This window comes from Populus trichocarpa, chromosome 6 (assembly GCF_000002775.5).
Source record: "Populus trichocarpa isolate Nisqually-1 chromosome 6, P.trichocarpa_v4.1, whole genome shotgun sequence".
Taxonomy (NCBI): domain Eukaryota; kingdom Viridiplantae; phylum Streptophyta; class Magnoliopsida; order Malpighiales; family Salicaceae; genus Populus; species Populus trichocarpa.
In genome coordinates, this window is record NC_037290.2 from 958,539 (window position 1) to 976,890 (window position 18,352).

The window sequence follows — 18,352 nt, forward strand, 5'->3', positions numbered from 1 at the left end:
CGTCTCTCCCAAATTATTTGCACCTACCTACCTAACTTTAACCTTGACATAACATATTTTGATTAAATTATGATTATAAAAAAGACTATGATTAGTGACTGAAAAAAAGGAGTCCATGGGAATAGGAAACCATAGAATATGACACTTTCAAGTTGAACTTAGTTGACCAGATAGAAACTTAGAAGAAAAACAATGCTTTCGAAGGGAAGCATTTTTTTAATTTGACCTTTCCCTAAAGTCTATACCAACCCACACTCTCTAATGAATTTGTTAAATGTTTGACGACAAATAATTGCTTAGAAAGTTTTTTCTAGAACAAATCTAAAGTAAGTTTCTTCTAGCTAGGTGGATTAAAATGTTGATAATTTTAAGAAAAATGTTGGATAATTAAAGAGATGTACTCTTCTAAATACGTGGACAGATAACAAATATATGTTTTTTAATTATTATTTTTTTAAAATTTTTGTTAATATATAAATTAATTTGAAAACAAGTATATCTATCAAATAATAAAAATAATCCAAACATAGATTATTGGGTTCAAGTCTCAACTATAACAAAATTAGTGTTGGTACATGAAATTTGGTTTGAAAATACTTTTCAACATATAATTATTAAACTCCATTTGGTTTAATGAATTATTCTAAAATTTAAAATTTAAAATTTGATTTAGTTTAAATCAATTTTGGTATTCATCTAGCTAAACTCCTTAGATCAAGTTGGATTAATATGTAATCTAATTAACCTAATCAAACTCACATCAACACTATTTAAAAAAAAATATTAAAACAATATTGTTTTTATATAGATGATATATTCTAAATTCAGGTTTGACAACTATGCTTTAAAGTACTTTTAATAGGTTCGTCTCCCAGCACGTGCGACTGATGTGGCTTTCCATGCAAATGTTTCAGGTTTTTAGAACATGTTTGTATTTGCGGTGGAAAAATATTTTTCTTCAAATTAATTTTTATTTAATATATTTATATTGTTTTAATATGCTGATATTGAAAATAAATTTAAAAAAAAACATTTTAATAAATTTTTAAGTAAAAAATATTTTAAAAAATAATTCCTATATAATAACAAACTGTTCCTTAATAGCTTTAACTGTTTGATCACCAATCCCGCCAATAGAATCCTTTGTTGAACGTTAGATATTTGATCGGACAGATGATAATCAATAATGAGCATTGGCTAAGCTTTTTTACCGCACGTGTGGTCTGTATTGGAGACCTACAATATAAAATTGTTTAAAGAAAAATCACATAAATAAACCATTATTCTTGCCTTGATCATTTAGGATATTTTATCTTTGAAATAATAAAATTAAAAATTAAAAAAAAATGTTTTTTTATGATTTTTTTAATGAGATGTAAGTAGTCTTTGCTATTTTTAAAATTATTAACTATTTTTTTTCTAAAAAACCAAAACAAAAAACAATTAAAAAAATAAAATTTATAAAGTAAATCAATAAATTTTTGTTATGTTTTCTTCAAATAATAATTAGTGTTTCTCTACTTTAATCCTTCTAAATACACTAAATTAATTTAGGTTAATATAAATTCCAACCGATGTAGCTAGATTGAAAGAAAAATGAAGGTTCTAGATAGTTAGATGGAGACTTATCATAGGGATATGTTATTAACAAATCACACAGAAAGCCTAACATATATATTTATAGATTAGTAAGACAAAGTTAAGCTTCATAAAAGCTTGATTGTGTCATACCATCTCAACTCAATAGTTTAGGTTGTTATGTGAGGTCTCAAAGTATGATTTATATTATTCTCTCACACACCTCTCAAGAAAAAGTCTTTTGGGTTTGAAACACGTATAGCCCCACACTATCTTGTGCTTAATTTTTATCAAATAAATGGGGATGATGAGATTCAAACTCGTGATCACTTGGTTATCAAGACTTTGATATCATGTCAAAGAACCATCTCAACCCAATAACTTAAGCTGTTAGGTGAGGTCCCAAAATATAATTTATATTATTCTTTAACACCAACAACTTGGAAATAAAAGGTTATTGTTACCCATCTTGGGACCTCGCATAAATATACAAAAAAAAATAAAAAAGGGTTCGAAAAAAATACATTAGTGAAAAAAACATGAAAAATGTCCAAAACAATTGTTAAAGATTGGTTGAAGAAAATCAAAATACCCAAAGTTGAAAATTTGATAGCTCAATTTTGACCTATAAAAGCCCTATTAACAAGAAAAATTTAATTCGGGAAGAGAAATTTAAAATTGGATGTTTAATAACTTAATTGAAATTTTGCATGGTTTAATTAAATTTATTAAGGATTTAATTGCAAGAAAAATTGGTTTTCAAATTCCATTTAGGCTCTAATTGGAAAAAAAATGAAGTTCAGGGGTTGGATTGCACTTTTGAAAAGGTAATTTAGTCAAATCGGAGGCTTAATTGCATAAATATTAAAGTTAAATAGGCAATTAAAGACTTGATTGAAGAAATTCAAAATCAATGATCAAACCATAAAAGACACGAGACTTTAGAGACTTAAATCAGCAAACTTAAGGGCCAAATTGAAGACAATTAAAAGTTTTATGGTCAATTGAGAGTCAATTTGCATAAATAAAAAATCAAGGACCTAATTGAAAAAGATGTTGAACTTTATGGCTGATTATTAAGTTTGACAGGTGCGAAACTGCATGAGATTAAAAGTTTTTTGGGGTTTTAATATTATGATTTTGGTTTTTGATCCGAGATCCATTTTGATGAAATCGTAATTTGTGAGTGCTAACCGAAGTGAATGGATGTCAGATTCTTTATCCTTAAATGATTTCCAACCTTTTTATGCTTTTGGTTTCTTGAAATCTAGTCCGGATTAGAATTCTTGTTGCTGGAATTGGTTTGAATGTTCTTCGGTGTTCTTGATTTTTTTGTATTTAATCTGTTTTTGGTATAAAAAAATTGTGTTTTTTTATTTTTTAAAGTTTGATTCATTTTAAGCTTTAATTTCAGTTTTGGTTTGGTTTTCTAGTCAAATCAATGTTTTTTGTTCGGTTTATGGTCGAGCTAAAGATTTCAGGTCAACCCAATCAGGTCAAAGAGCTTTTAAAATTAATTTTTTGTTTAAAATTAATTTTTTTCTGCTTTTAGATCATTATAATATATTAATATAAAAAATAAACTTTAAACAAATAAAAAAATATTATTTTAATATATTTTAAAATTTTAAAAAAATTAAAAACAATTATTACCACAATTTTAAATTGTAATATAACAATATAAAAAAAAATTTCAAAAATAAAAAAATTATTATTTTAATATATTTTAAAATTAAAAACTTTAAAAACAATACCACGATTTCAAAATCCTAATTCAAACTCAACGTCATTAATGTCCTGTAAAAAAAAAAAAAATTTAATAAAAATAATTCACTCGAATCGATCGGATTGATTGCTTGTAGATATTATCCATCAATTTAAACTCGATCAGTCCCTATATCTTGTCTGACAACTCTGCAGCAAAAAATTAAGAAATTTTTATCATCAAGTAAAAGCCATTCTTGATTCTACGTTACTTCGAAAGTTAAGAACTCGAATTGACCCGATGATGTATGAGTTTAAACCGAGTAATCTAACAATGCCCTCTAAGCTATGCAACAAAGGTTGTATAAGCGCTCAAAGCGCGTCCCCCTGTGACCATGCAACTTTATCATCATCCCCTGGACAAAGCAAAAGCGATTCTCCTTCATCACTCTCTCTCTCTCCCTCTCCCCACCATGAAACTTTCTTGAAACTCCAAACATCCAATTCCATGGCAATTTAATTTCATTCGAGGAGGAATTGAAATAACTCAAAAAGAAAAAGAAAAAGAAAAAGAACAACTCTTTTTCCAAAATATGGTTTCCCTTCAAGATTCCCACTCTCAATACTCCACTCCAAATCGCTTCCCTTTAACCTCAGCCTCTCCTTCCCCTATCAAAATCCACCGACACGCCGGCCGTTCCATGCGGACCATCCGCTCTACTTTCTTTCAGACAAGCTCCAGCTCCTTCGCTTCACTTCCCAACAACTCAGCTGCTTCAACTCCCTTCGATTCTGAAAACTTAACTGAGTCTGTCATTGACATGCGACTCGGCGAGCTCGCGAAAACCTTAAACCAAAATAGCAATGGCAATCATGGCAGTTTTAAGAAAAAGTTGTTGTCGACGTCGTCTTCCTCGGAGGAGGAGTTTCTTGATATTGCAGAAGCTTTTTCTGATTTTTCTGGCTGCAGCTCAGATATTTCTGGAGAACTGCAACGTCTTGCATGCTTGCCATCGTCTCCAATGCGTGATGGTGAAGTGGAAGGGTGTAAGGAGAAGAACCCATCAATGGAAATTGTAGCTGAGCCTTGTCATGGGTTCTTACAAAGGGAATCTTTTTCCACGGAAATCATTGAAAGTATTTCTCCGGAGGATCTTCAGCCGACGGTGAACATCTGTGTTGACGGGTTACAGTCTCCGTCGATTACTGTTAAAAGATCTGCTGCGGAAAAGTTGAGGTTTTTGGCAAAGAATAGAGCGGATAACAGGGCGTTGATTGGTGAATCGGGGGCGATTTCTGCTTTAATCCCGTTGCTTAAACAAAGTGATCCGTGGGCGCAAGAACATGCGGTGACGGCCTTGTTGAACTTGTCATTGTACGAGGAGAACAAGAAGAGGATTACGAATTCGGGTGCGATTAAGTCTTTTGTTTATGTGCTTAAAACTGGGACTGAAAATGCTAAGCAAAACGCGGCGTGTGCGTTACTTAGTCTGGCTTTGATTGAAGAGAACAAAAACTCGATTGGAGCTTGTGGAGCGATACCGCCATTGGTATCGCTTTTGATTAATGGTTCAAACAGGGGCAAGAAGGATGCACTGACCACATTGTATAAGATTTGTTCGATAAAGCAGAATAAAGAGAGGGCTGTGGCTGCTGGGGCAGTTAAGCCATTGGTGGGGATGGTGGTGGAGGCAGGGGCAGGGATGATGGCGGAGAAGGCAATGGTGGTGTTGAGTAGTTTGGCTGCGATTGAAGAAGGGAGAGAAACAATCGTTGAAGAATGTGGGATTGCTGCACTTGTTGAGGCTATTGAAGATGGTTCTGTTAAAGGGAAAGAGTTTGCTGTTGTCACTTTGTTGCAATTATGTAATGATAGTGTTAGAAATCGCGGCTTACTTGTCAGAGAAGGTGCAATTCCTCCTCTTGTTGCGCTTTCGCAGAATGGGAGCATTCCCGCCAAGAACAAGGTAAATTCTTGTTGATTCTGATGGTTTCAGTACTAGTTTTTACAGCTTTTCAAGTTAATTTTGATCCCAGTAGTCATTAGTTAGAGTTATTAATGTTTTGATTGGAGTGGTATTGATGGTGGGGGTGGTGTTGGTGCAGGCTGAGAGGCTACTTGGGTACTTGAGAGAACCAAGGCAAGAGTCTGCTGCTGCTTCATCTTCAAGCCCTCAAAGAGGTGGTGGATTTTGATCTTTTTTACTATTCTTAGAGGTAATTACTAGTACTGATTAGAATGAGTGGTTGGCTGTTCTTGGTGTGTATATATATGTAGTGTTTTTTGCATGGTTTGTACAGTGTGGATGATAAATTGGATGGAATGATTAGTAAATGGGAAATTAGGGGAAGCTAGGGAGAAATACTCATAGACTGACTTGGTTTAGATGTACGAGTTTGACTTGAACTAAGTTTTGGAAGTTGGGGGGTTTGTGATTCTGATGGAATTTCCACAGGAGGATTACTTGTTTGATTTGCGGGTTTTGGTTGGTTGATGATGGGAATTTGGGCTTGTTCCTTGTGTATTGTTTGGATGACCCAAATTCTGTTTACTGATTGTTCTTGTTTAATTAAACTAGTGAAGATAAAAGAGCGTGCTCCTTCTTGCAGCATGTTTTTATTGCATCTTGTAGCTTGGATTCCATGTATGTTGTGTTGATTTCAGCTTTGCTAGTGGGCAATCTAGATTGACTAGATCTGAAGATTGTGAACATTTTCTGTTCTCTTGATCTCTCTCCTCGTGGCACTAGATCTTCTGGGATTTTCACCCAGCATGGTGAATTCTCCCTTAGAGATGTCTCTGGTATCAGAAAAATGCAATCTTGTACCTTGTATGGTCATGTGCTTTCTGTCTGATAAAGAACAGGCAAGAAATCTTTAAAATCTTATAATGTTGATAAGGCCTCGTGCAAGTTCACTCAGTCAAGAATTACCCCAAGTGAATGATTTTGCATCGGCAATCTGTGTTCATTTCCTCCTTTGATTACCATTTTTGTTGCTCAGAATTTCTGCTACCAGAAGGAAGGCAATGGTTTCATGCCTTCACCATTGTTGAAGGGTTTGAATCTAAGGTCAAGAGAAGAGTTAATATTTATTTGATGGAAGCGCATGAATATGTATGTCATGCATGGTAGGCCCCTTTGATCTCCTTGTCTTTGGTGTGGAGTCGTTTTTTGTGCTATGTGCTTTCCATCCCCACCTATGTGTCTGCTGTACTTCCTTTGATGGGAGTACACTGTTGTGTGGTTAAATTGCGTTTTGCTGCTTTCACAGTTTTAAAATTGTTAGGTTAATCAATATGAATCATAGTTTTTAAAACTATCTTTTCAAATCTTAGAAGAAATCTTTATTTGTATTTGCAGTTGAAAAGTGTTTGTTTTTAAAAAAAATTGATTTTTTTTTGTTTTGTTGATGTTAAAAATAAATTTTTAAAAATAAAAAATAAAAAATAATTATTTAAATATATTTTCAAATAAAAAATATTTTAAATAATAACTATTATTATAATATTAATCGAGTTTCATTGTTTGATTGTTGTGATAGTGTTTATTGTTTGAATTGTTTTTTATTTAAAAAAATATTAAATTAATGCTTTTTATATGAGTTTGAAGAGCTTATATTAACAACAAAAAAAAAATCTTGAAAAATATAATTTTTTTATATTTTCAATTCAAAAACATCTTTAAATATCACTCTCCAACATAATATCAATATCAACACTGTCTTTGGGATAAAATTGTTTGGGATAACAGTAGAAGTAGTTTTTTAAAAAATATAAAAAATAATAATTTTTTATTTTTAAAAATTTATTTTTTATAGCAATAAATATTTAAAAATTAAAAAAATATATATTTTAAAAAAGACTCCCCTCTCAAACACCGCAAAGTAAGTAGGATGGCGGTGCATCGCAACAAGAGCATAAAAATAAGCCTCGGAGAAAGCCACCAACCACTGAAATCGCACCATGGATTTCCTTGCAGCATTTTATAAACTTTCCCTGTCGTTGTTCAATGTGTAGCAGCTGGCAGAGCAGTTATGTGTTGTCCTGCTACTTCCTAGGGTTTTTGATATTTTATAGAAAACGGGCTCAAAGGGACCAAATTCTGGGCGCTCACTGACATGATTTTTTGTTTGTTCTTCTTCTTAATGAACAACTTGCTTATTATGGAAAGGTTAGGCAGGCAGCCATCCTCTCACCAGCAACAATCCTTTGCTGTTGAAGTATATTTCCCCTCGAGAGTAGCACAGCTGAGAAAAAAAACTTGGGAAAATATCATACAAATAAGAGCAACAAGTTGAAATTCAATACATTATTCTCAGCAGTGTAACCTTAAAAGAAATCAAAGGGTTGCATGCAACCTTTAAATCCTTTTTTTTTTTTTATGATTTTAATATACTAATATTAAAAATAAAAGAAATTTAAAGAAATTATTTTAATTTATTTTTACATGAGAAGTAATTTTAAAAAATTTCATGCGCTAAATTACCAAATACCGATAGAACTTAAATTTTACCAGCTGTGTTATTTTTATATATAAAAAAAAGCCTCTGGATTTGGACCAATATATGTGAGAGTAGTGAAAAAAATTTCCTGTGTGTTTTGACCAGCTAATCAATTGCTAGATGATTTCTGAGGAAAGGGATGCTCTTATCCTATCAGTTTCTGCTGCCGCCACAAACTTCCCGGTCATGGCAAAATATAGGTTTTTAATGAAGGGAACAGCCGAAAATCAAGACCCTTTTTGGGCTTCAAGTATTTCGTTGCCAAGGTTGGCTCCCATGTCTGCAAAATGGCAGTTTGTGAAAATGAAAAAGGATATTATAGACCTGGAATTATTGCTGGATAAGGACCTGGAGAAATTTGATTGAGTATATCGTTTAATTAACATTTATATTATTTTTTTCTCTCAAAAGATCTCAGTTCAAACCGAGCTCGATTTAGCAGGTTGACCCTGAAAATCCATAACTCAAAGCATTATCCATTATCCAGGTCGAGTTAAAGTTAAACACGAAAAGATATTGACTTGGTTAATCTGGCTAGATTGACTCGTGATCATTGACCTAGTTGAGTTGATTGTGAAACTAGAATGATTTAGCTGCAAGATATCATTTTAATAAAAATAATCCAGCTATCTGGACATTTTTCTGAATCAAACCCTCTATTTTCGAAACAAGAAACGACAAGCCCACTTGAACATTCCTATCTTCACTGACCCAAGTGTGAACTTCCCGAGGTAGTCAGCGAAGTTCATGTCCAGCCGTTTCATGGCCGCAATCTCAAAGCTAGTCCAAGGTAAGTGAAGATTGAACGTAGTCAAAATAATTAAGTGTCGGTTCCTCCTTCTTATCCTTCCACGCGGTTGTTTGCTGGGTTGCGAGCCGATTTGAAGCTTTGTAAAACACGAAGGGTTAGTACTTTAAGCAAATAACTAACTCCACAGGAAGTTGATCGAGAAAGATTCATTGTTATAGCTACATGGCTCATGCATCATTCAGTCAATTGGCAACAACATGCTGCCCTAGTTTTATTCATTAAAGTAACAATAGAGCTGTTTAATTGTAACTAACATATGTAATTGCAACCTAGGGTGTTAAAGGCAATTCTTTTATGCAGATTCAACTTGGTACTTGGATTTTTCTTTCTTTCCTCTAAATAATCTTGGTTTGTAGCCATCCTCTAGTAGCTTTTCGACCTCCTCAAATTGCAGGCCTTTAGTTTCAGGCACTAAGAAGTATATGAACGTGAGGCTAATGGTAGAAATTCCGGCAAATAAGAAGAATGTGCCACCGGCACCAAGAGCTTCGGTGAGAGATAAGTATGATTCGCTGACAATGAGATTTGAACACCAATTGGACACAGCAGCAATACCTCCACAAACACCTCTATATCTCAATGGATAGATTTCTGAGTTCACAATCCATGGCACGGTTCCCATTCCAGGAGAATAGGAAATGATGTATAGTCCGAGGAGTATGACGGCAAGAAATCCGAATCTGCTCGGGCAACCCTTCTCGAAAAAAACACGTTTTTCTGCACGGCAGTCACCCCTGATAGCCTTGGTTGAATCCAGGCATGCTCCAGGATGGATCTGTTCATGTAAAAAAAATCATTATCGGTGTCAGGTTGATAAACTTGTACACTTCAAAATGTTATTAAAGGATATTATAGTATGATCAAATTAACAGTAACAACTCACTGAACGTAGCAAGGGTTCGTGTAGAAAAATTAAGTAATTCAGCATGCACAATGTATAGCCAAACAATTGAGAAAGTGAAAGAACTAACTTCACTGACTGCATTAGCACAGAACCCACAATCAGCTTTCAAACAAGTCATGCAGCTCCACCTTGATGCATCCGAGGCTGTCAAGAAACGCGGACAAGTAGAGTTTGTTCCAAAGTGGGCTGTCTCAATCCCACTAACTTTAGGAGCATGATTAGAAGCTTCAATAAACACAACAGATAAGATCACGAGGAAGGAGATGATTCCGATCATTGAAATAATCATCAACCTTCTCCTTCCATATCTGTCGACAAAACACATGCTAACAATGGAGCCAACCGCATTTAGGCCAGAAGTAATGAGAGAGAGTGTCAAGGCAACTGAGTTCGAAGCAAATCCGGCGAACTGAACTATAGTTGGGGCATAGTACATGACTGTATTTATACCCACAAACTGCTGAGCAACTTGAACAGTGATACCTGCATAGAGTCCCCTGCGAACTACCTTGTTTTTAAATGCACCCATCACTTTAGTTATCATGCCCTCTCCAATAGCAGCTTCATCAGCCTTCTCGGCTTCAACGGATGATTTCAAGGCATTCAACTCCTGTTCAACTTCATGAGCAGGATAGATTTTCTCCAAGATTGCCCTTGCCTCATCTACCCTGTCCTGAATATCAAAAACACATTGCAGTAGCACAAAACATCTTAGAGTGGAATGACTGGTCCATGAGGACATCATCGTTTTTGCGAGATAACAAATTTCAGTGTTTTATAATAGATTTAAACATGTGGGGAGTTTCTTTAAGAAGCATGATCATAACCTTTCTGTAGAGCCATCGAGGAGATTCAGGAAGTGATAGCATCAACACAAATTGAACCACAGCTGGGACTCCAGCAACTCCAAGCATCCATCGCCAGGTTCCAGGAGCCTGAAACATGATTTTGAGACATTAAAACTTTGTTTGACTTCGAGAGGTTAAGGAGCAAGTAGTGATTGTCAGAACACATACCTTGGTGAAACCAAGATTGATAAGATAAGACAGAAATTGTCCTCCAGTAATTAGCAATCCATTTGTGCTAACAAGAGCGCCTCTAATTCTTGCAGGTGAAGCTTCCGAGATGTAAAGAGGAGCAGTCATGGATGCCATTCCCACTCCCAAGCCAACAAAAATCCTTCCGATAACAATCACCCAAGGTTTTGGAGCTACAGCCATGACAACTGCACCAAAAAAGAACACAACATCGGCACCTAAAATTGCCACTCTCCTGCCCCACCTGTCATTAATATATCCACCAAACGCAGCACCAACAATAGCTCCCGCGACAGCCATACTCACTATGGTTTCCTGCCGATATGAAACAAACTTATCAAAGCGAGAACATAGATGATCCCAAATATCTCTTATCTCTTTCTCTCAAGAGAACAACATAGTAAAACATATTTTAACTCACCTGCAGCCATGTTTTTCTGTCAACATCTTCGAAATCGTCACGAATGTACAGCAATGCACCAGAAATAACTCCTAAAAATTGCCATAACAAAAGACTCATTACTATGTTTTAATAAATCACAAAGACCACAAATTAAAGCAAACTTATAAGAGACAGACAGTCTTGAAAACCCATCCATGCTACTAATAAAACCTATCCAAGAGTTGAATTTTTTACCTGTATCGTAACCAAACAGGAGCCCTCCAATGCCAGCTGAAAGTGCAAGCCTCATGATATAAGGAGTCTTCCATACAGTCCTCCAGCACTCTGTAAACTCTGTCTTGTCAGCAGTGGCAACACCTCCTTCCACCATTTTTGCTGATGGAAGTAAATTTCAGAGGAGCTAACTGATAAATTGAGATACAATCTGCAAATTCACAGCCCTGAAAATTATCAGAACCTCATAAACACCTCTTTACAGTAAAGTCAATCGACGCTGACAACTATTGACACAAAGCATCAAATTCCTATGAAAAAATAAGATAAAACCTCGAATAGATCAAATTAAGAATCTTCACTATCTATAATGCCAAGCAGACTATTAATCCTACATCAAACAACAGATCAAATCTATCTAATAAACAAATGTAAATCAAGAATCCTTCATATATTTACACTCTCTCTGTCTTACTTCCTTGTCTCTGGGAAAAAAATTAAACACAAAGATTCTTTCAAATTATGCTTTGATTATCTTAATTATAACCACGCAGAGTACATTCAAAACAACCCAAAAAGAGAAAAAACAAAATGAAACCTGTTACTACCTTCACTATAGACTGTTTATCTTCTTCTTCTAAACCCTTTTCTGGGTGCAAACAATGATGCCTTCTGTTCAAATGGATATGCCCATAGTACTAGTCCTAAATATACACTATACTTTCATGACACGACACGGAAAGAGATAAAATTTGGTAATGTTGATTTATCAAAAAATAAAAAAGAAGAAGGTGATATTGACTTGGTTTTCTTGATTTTTGGATCATGTAATTAATACAGTATTTAAGGATTCCTAGAAGAAGTCTGACACATGTAAATTTTTTGACAGGGTGATGTTATCTTGTAAACAAATTCCCTCCTATAAATGGATAAATTATGTGTGTATGTGAAATTATATCCTTTTTTGTGAAATTACCTTCCAAAATCTCAACCGTTAAATTTGTGAAACCTACTACTGCAAAACAAAGATAAATAGGTGAGAATCAAAATAAACGCATTGAATAACCAGGGGTTTTTAAAAAATCGAGTAACCAAAAAAAAATTAACTGAAAAAATCAATCGAGCATAAAAATCATGAAAATTAATTAAAAAATATTATTAAAAAAAACATCTTGGTTTAATTTGGTTTGGTTTATATCCAAACTGAACTTTTCGTGTCTTGAATTTTTCTCTGTTGTAAGCCTAGAAATGCTTTTATTTACAGATATGTCTAGTATTTTGCTCTCACCATGTAAAAAAACTATCATTTCTAGGTTTGATGTAATTTAAAAAAAATAATAATATATGAAAATGACATTTGAAAATCACATCAACTTTTCTGGAGATACCTCCTTCCGTGTTTGAATGGTCATAAACTTTCTTAAAAGGAAAACATGTGTTCTATAAATATTCTCTTGATTAAATAATTTTAAGAGAAGAATCTTCTCATTCATGACAAACAAAAATGGCCCCACACCAGCATCAAGTTTGGCCGAAAGGAACGTTTCCTTTTCCCCCCCTCTTTTTTTCTCTCTTTTTTTTTTGGTTTCCACGCATGAATCTTATGGATAAGTAGTATTGTGGAAAAATTGGTGTTTTAGTCAAAATAATAATATTAGTTATTGTGTTATATCATGGTTATTACGGTAATAAACAGTGTTATTGACCTAGAAAATTACTGTATTTGTTTTTTATAGCCCCACATAACCATGCATTAGCCATAGAATAAGTTGTGGAAACAAAGCACTGCAAATTGTTATCTTTCAATTGAATATTATATCAAAAGAAATCAAAGAAAATTTCAATGAAAAATATGATAGTTCCTAAAGGGACTTCCTTTTATGTGCCCTAAAAGTGCTGTGAGTCCAAAGTTGTGTGTTCTTCTCAATCTTCTGCAGATAGGAGGCAGTGGTCTGCATCAAGAACTTCCTTCTCTTTACATGCATACAGACCATGGAGTTGAACCTGCCTCTCTGCTTTCTTTGTTGGCACCTTGTCAATGGATTGGGATGAGAAAAAGTAATGTCAGAGCTTAATTGAGATTTCAAGGATGCCCTTTTCCCATCTTTAGAAGATTTTTCTAATTTTGTGCTCATGCTTCTCTCTTATCTATCGATTTTGCTGATTCAAATTTAAAACCAGAAATCATGAGGTAGCTTTTGCACCAAATTGTGAACAATACTAGTAAAATCCCTTCATTTTCGTGGAGACAAAGGACATAATTCACATGGAAATAATAAAATCTTGTTTGGGCTGTGCTTTGATAATAGTAGAGCTCATCAGCATGTTCATAGTAGCAAGAACTTAAACTAACATGGAAATTAAAAATGATTACAGAACAGGAGGAAACCATTATTACAGATACCCAATGAGATACAAAGAAATGCATCAGCAACATTAAATAATGTCGATGGCAAAGCACTGTCTGAGATAATGTGGCAAAGCAGTCTAGCTATATAATGCTAGAAAAGGGTGTTTTTTTCCCGCGTTAAATTCAGACAGAATCGGCTCCTTTTGTGTTTTTACCGAATAGTTTTGGTCTGAACCCAGACTTTAGCATCTTCTCAACCTCCTCGAATTGTAGACCTTTGGTTTCAGGTACCAAGAAGAAGATGGCGATAAGTGCAAGGAAAGAAATTCCAGCGAATAGCAGGAAGGCTCCGGCAACGGTGAGGGTTTCAGTGAGTGTTAAGAAGGTTAGACTCACAATCAGATTTGAAGTCCAGTTCGCCACTGCTGCTATTCCTCCACCTACACCCCTATATCTCAGTGGATATATCTCCGAGTTTACGATCCACGGCGCAGTTCCCATTCCAGGCGAGTAGGAAATAATGTACAAGCCGAGAAGTATAACCGCAAAGAATCCAATTTTGCTTGGGCAGCCTTCCTCAAACCAAACGCGTTTTTGCGCAAGACATGAACCTTTTAAATCCTTTTTTGAAACTAGGCAGGCTCCAGGATGGTACTATCACAGAAGAATACACATCAAATTAGTGTTAATAAATCTTAATCCAAAAACTTTCAATTTGTAACCGTTTATTCAACAAGTTTCTGATAATTAAAATGTTAACCAGTTTAGGTGAGGTTCTAGGAATAAGTTTATATTACTCTCTAACATTTAGTATCAATTTCAGAATTGGCCAAAAACAGGGCGAGGGATGAATAGACTTACTTGGTTTTCAGCATTGGAACAGAAAGAACATTGTGCTTTCAAGCAACTCATGCAGTCCCATTTATTTTTATTTACATTAGAGAAATAACTTGGACATGTAGAGTTGGCACCAAAATGTGCAGATTCTACTTGACTAATCCCCGGAGAATGGATGGAAGCTTGTTGAAACACGATCGCGAGAACCACAAGGCAAGTAATGATGCCGAACATTGAGATAATCATCAACTTTCTCCTCCCATATCTATCAACGAAAAGCATACTGATGATGGAGCCGAGAGCATTGAGGCCAGAAGTAACCAGAGAAAGGGCTAAGGCCACTGATTTTGAAGCAAATCCAGCAAACTGAACTATGGTCGGGGAATAATACATGACAGTATTGATGCCCACAAATTGCTGAGCAACTTGAACTGTAATGCCTGCGTAGAGTCCCCTGCGGACAACAGGGTCTTTGAAAGCACCCTTTACTTTAGAGAGTGTGGTTGTTCCAATAGAATCTTCAATTTCCTTTTCTTTTTGAACGGATTCTTTCAAGGCATTTATCTCATTCTCAACTTCATCAGGAGGATATATTCTCGCGAGAATAGTTCTTGCCTCATCAACCTTGTTCTGTAGGGGGGGGGGGGGGGGAATGAAGCACAAACAAACGACTTTTTTAACAAAAAAAAATCATATATTTTAATTTAATCTTTGTATCGAGCTAAGAGTTTGCTATAAAGGTTAGCTTGTTTTTGTCGGCTAAGGCTGTTTTCATATTCAAGTTCGGTTCAGAATTTAATGTTGATAATTTTTCTTTATTTTCCTATTTATTTTAATAATTATTTCTTAGTTAGGTTTCAAAATTTTAATTTTAATTGGTTTTAATTAGATATATCGATTTTAGCTTCTATTTAAACATACTCATGTCTTATTTTTGTTCATATTATTCAAATTTTATAAAACATAGAGATTTATTTCTATGTTTGAAAAGCCCTGCTTTTCCATTCTTTTGCTAAAGACTATGTCAATTGCTGTCTAAAGATTGAAACAAAGTACAGACAAATTTTGTTGAGAAAGAAGGAATTATTACCGCTCGGTAAAGCCATCTAGGAGACTCAGGAAGCGACAGCATCAGCACAAATTGAATTAGAGCAGGGGTTCCGGCCACCCCAAGCATCCAACGCCAAGTTCCAGGAGCCTGAAACATGCATGAAGCCATGACAGATTATAACTTGTTATCAGTTTCAGAAAGTCGAAGCTAGCAAAAAGGTTGTGCTTCGAATTACGTCACCCTAGTGAAAGCCAGATTGATAAGGTAAGCCAAGAACTGTCCCCCAGTAATCATCAGGCCATTCATGCTAACAAGAGCACCTCGAATTCGTGCCGGTGAAGCTTCTGATATATAAAGAGGGGCAGTCATGGATGCCATTCCAACTCCTAAGCCAACTAGAAATCTTCCAACAATAATAATCCATGGATGTGGAGCAACAGCCATGACTATTGCACCGACGAAGAACAAAAAATCTGCAACTAAAATGGTTTTTCTCCTCCCTAAACTGTCACTGCAAAATCCACCAATTGCAGCACCAAAAATTGCTCCTAAAACACAAGTACTTACAATCAATTCCTGCAGAACAAGAACATGAACATAAAATCAGCACAACAGGAAAAGATATCCCTTTTTTGTGATTCAGAAAATGGAGAGAAATTCACCTGTAGAAAGGTGTTTCTGCCAACAGCCTCAAAATCCTCTTTAATGTAAAGCAAGGCACCAGAAATAACCCCTACACCCCATAAACAAATACATGTTAGTACTGAATTTTCTATGTAACCAGAAACAAAACACAAAACGTTAATCTGATTCAAAATCAAATGAATCTATATATGTACCTGTATCGTAGCCGAAAAGAAGACCTCCAATTCCAGCGGAGAAAGCAAGCCTCATAATATAAGGAGTCTTCCATGTTACCTTCCAACATTCTGTGAATTCTGTCTTGTCCGCTGCTTTCACAACACCTCCTTCCACCATTATTTTATTTTTTCAGTTTTTCACACGCCTTAAAGTCTCTTATCTGAGTGAGTATACAGTGCAAAGAAACTAATTAATGAAATTTTTTCAGTTTTTCAAAAGGGTTTTGACCTAGTGAATTACCATTGATTTATCAAAAACACTACTACTTTTATAGGAGGAGATAATAAACACTTATGGAAACCATATGATTTTATTCTAATATTAATTATATATGATTTATAGATATCATTATTTTTATTTTCAGATTTTAATTAAGGAAATTGACATAAGGGAGTCGCATTATATTTTTTATTAGTCATAATACATCACCTTTCCTAATCAGAAAAGTAATGGATAAGTTTTGCTATCTTTTTGGGAATGATATTTAAGGTAGCTTTTGGTGAGGGATAAGATAGACATTTTTTTATGTTAAAAGTAAATCAGTTTTTGATTTATCTGAAAATAAGAATTGGTTGACCAGTTAAGTTAGCAGAATATATTTACTATTTAGATTAGGATTTTCTTTTAGTAATTTAATTCATTGTTTATCTAGGACCTGAGGCTTATAAATAGACTTGTAATCAAAAGCACAATTTAATGTGTGCAGAGAAAAATACACAAGAGAAAACACTTCATAAGATTGTTTTCCTCTCAAATCTTCTTCTTGTTCTTTAGTTTTACTATCCATAAACACCTACCATACCTAATTTTCTTCCAACAAATGGTATCAGAGCTTGTTTTTTATTATTCGACATGGCCAATACAAACTTTCCATTTTAATGTCCTCGTTTGAAAAGGAATAATTATGAAATTTGATGTATTGATGTGAAAGCTTAGCTAGGTTCCCAAGATGTATGGGAAACGGTTGAAAAGGGCTTTGACGAGCTTATAAAAGGAGTAACGTTGATTTTAGCCCAAATAGAGGTTGTGCAAAAGGTATAAAGGAAGGATCAACAAGCACTCACAATCATCCACCAATGTCTAGATAATGTCATTTTTGAAATAGTGGCTAATACAACCACCGTCAACCAAGCATGAGAAGTTTTACAACACTCAAACCAAAGAGGTGACAATGTCAGAAAGGTATGCCTATAAAAGTTATGAGGTGGCTTTGAAAAGTTACATATGTTTGAATCGGAGAGTATTTCAAATTACTTTGCTAGAGTACTAACTATATACAATCAAATAAAAAGATATAAGGAGAAGATTGAGGAAACACGTATGGTATAAAAGATTTTACGCTCGCGACAAAAAAAGTTGCATTATGTTGTGGTCATGATAGAGGAGTCATAAAATATGATTTTTCTTACAATTCAAGGACTCATTGGAAAACTACAAACCCATGAAGAAAGAGTTAATGACATTCAAGAAGATAAAGGGGTACACACACTCTTTTCAATACACTATTCAAAAGAGAAGCAAGATGGTTCTGGATATATCCAAGGAGGTAGAGGGTGTGGACAAGATAAAGGAAGATGAGGAAGAGGTAGATTTGGAAGAGGAGGTCGAGGCAACATCAATAGGTCAACTGATCGACCGAATAAAGCAAATCGGTTGACCGGTTCATCTGACAGTAGCAATTTAAGATTCGAGTTTGACAAAACAAAAGTTAAATGTTACAATTGTGAGAAGATATGTCATTATACCAAGGATTGTTGGAATCCAACTTGAAGGATTGAGGAGAATACCAATTTTGTTGTAGAAGAATAGAAAAAAAGCCGCCTTATTACTAGTCCATAATGAACGAATACAAGTCAAAGAGAACATAAGGTATCTAGATAATGGTGCTAGCAATCACATGTATGGAGATAGAGACAAGTTTATAGAGCTTGATGAATCAATTAAATGTAATGTCACTTTCGCAGATCATTCAAAGGTTTCATCAAAGAAAGATGTATAATTCTAATAAAATTGAAAAATAGAAGTCATCAATTTATTAGTGATGTCTATTATATTCCTACTATAAAAAAAAAAGCAATATATTAAGTTTGAGACAATTAT

General features: G+C 34.5%; 3 protein-coding genes across 4 annotated transcripts; 1 reads left to right on the forward strand and 2 right to left on the reverse strand.

Moving 5' to 3' along the window:
• Positions 1 to 3,629: 3,629 nt before the first annotated feature.
• Positions 3,630 to 5,907, forward strand: LOC7463687 (U-box domain-containing protein 4). Its single transcript, XM_002307860.4, has 2 exons — positions 3,630 to 5,249; positions 5,389 to 5,907. The coding sequence occupies exons 1-2, from the start codon at positions 3,876 to 3,878 to the stop codon at positions 5,476 to 5,478; spliced, it is 1,464 nt and encodes a 487-aa protein (XP_002307896.2). The 5' UTR covers positions 3,630 to 3,875; the 3' UTR covers positions 5,479 to 5,907.
• A 2,820-nt stretch (positions 5,908 to 8,727) lies between these two features.
• On the reverse strand, positions 8,728 to 12,026 carry LOC7458517 (inositol transporter 4). 2 transcript variants are annotated; one of them, XM_024604413.2, is made up of 7 exons: positions 11,762 to 12,026; positions 11,175 to 11,380; positions 10,959 to 11,029; positions 10,517 to 10,852; positions 10,328 to 10,435; positions 9,568 to 10,173; positions 8,728 to 9,371 (listed from the first exon to the last, which is right to left on the reverse strand). In XM_024604413.2, exons 2-7 carry the CDS (start codon positions 11,308 to 11,310, stop codon positions 8,889 to 8,891), a joined length of 1,740 nt encoding a protein of 579 aa, XP_024460181.1. In that variant the 5' UTR covers positions 11,311 to 11,380; positions 11,762 to 12,026; the 3' UTR covers positions 8,728 to 8,888. The 2 variants fall into 2 exon arrangements, with proteins under 2 accessions (XP_024460181.1, XP_024460180.1); XM_024604412.2 differs by having other exon boundaries at positions 11,175 to 11,364; positions 11,762 to 12,025.
• A 1,400-nt stretch (positions 12,027 to 13,426) lies between these two features.
• LOC7463688 (inositol transporter 4) lies at positions 13,427 to 16,583 on the reverse strand. Its single transcript, XM_002308762.4, has 6 exons — positions 16,231 to 16,583; positions 16,054 to 16,124; positions 15,632 to 15,967; positions 15,431 to 15,538; positions 14,365 to 14,970; positions 13,427 to 14,157 (listed from the first exon to the last, which is right to left on the reverse strand). The coding sequence occupies exons 1-6, from the start codon at positions 16,367 to 16,369 to the stop codon at positions 13,687 to 13,689; spliced, it is 1,731 nt and encodes a 576-aa protein (XP_002308798.1). The 5' UTR covers positions 16,370 to 16,583; the 3' UTR covers positions 13,427 to 13,686.
• Between the last annotated feature and the right edge of the window lie 1,769 nt (positions 16,584 to 18,352).

Coding starts and splice junctions, on each gene's coding strand:
- LOC7463687 (XM_002307860.4), top strand. CDS start 3,876: ATGGTTTCCCTTCAAGATTCCCACTCTCAATACTCCACTCCAAATCGC. Junction 5,250..5,388: donor GCATTCCCGCCAAGAACAAG/GTAAATTCTTGT, acceptor GTGTTGGTGCAG/GCTGAGAGGCTACTTGGGTA.
- LOC7458517 (XM_024604413.2), bottom strand. CDS start 11,310: ATGGTGGAAGGAGGTGTTGCCACTGCTGACAAGACAGAGTTTACAGAG. Junction 10,853..10,958: donor ACAGAAAAACATGGCTGCAG/GTGAGTTAAAAT, acceptor TCATATCGGCAG/GAAACCATAGTGAGTATGGC. Junction 9,372..9,567: donor GTGCTAATGCAGTCAGTGAA/GTTAGTTCTTTC, acceptor TTACATGAACAG/ATCCATCCTGGAGCATGCCT.
- LOC7463688 (XM_002308762.4), bottom strand. CDS start 16,369: ATGGTGGAAGGAGGTGTTGTGAAAGCAGCGGACAAGACAGAATTCACA. Junction 15,968..16,053: donor GCAGAAACACCTTTCTACAG/GTGAATTTCTCT, acceptor CTTGTTCTGCAG/GAATTGATTGTAAGTACTTG. Junction 14,971..15,430: donor CTAGATGGCTTTACCGAGCG/GTAATAATTCCT, acceptor CCCCCCCTACAG/AACAAGGTTGATGAGGCAAG.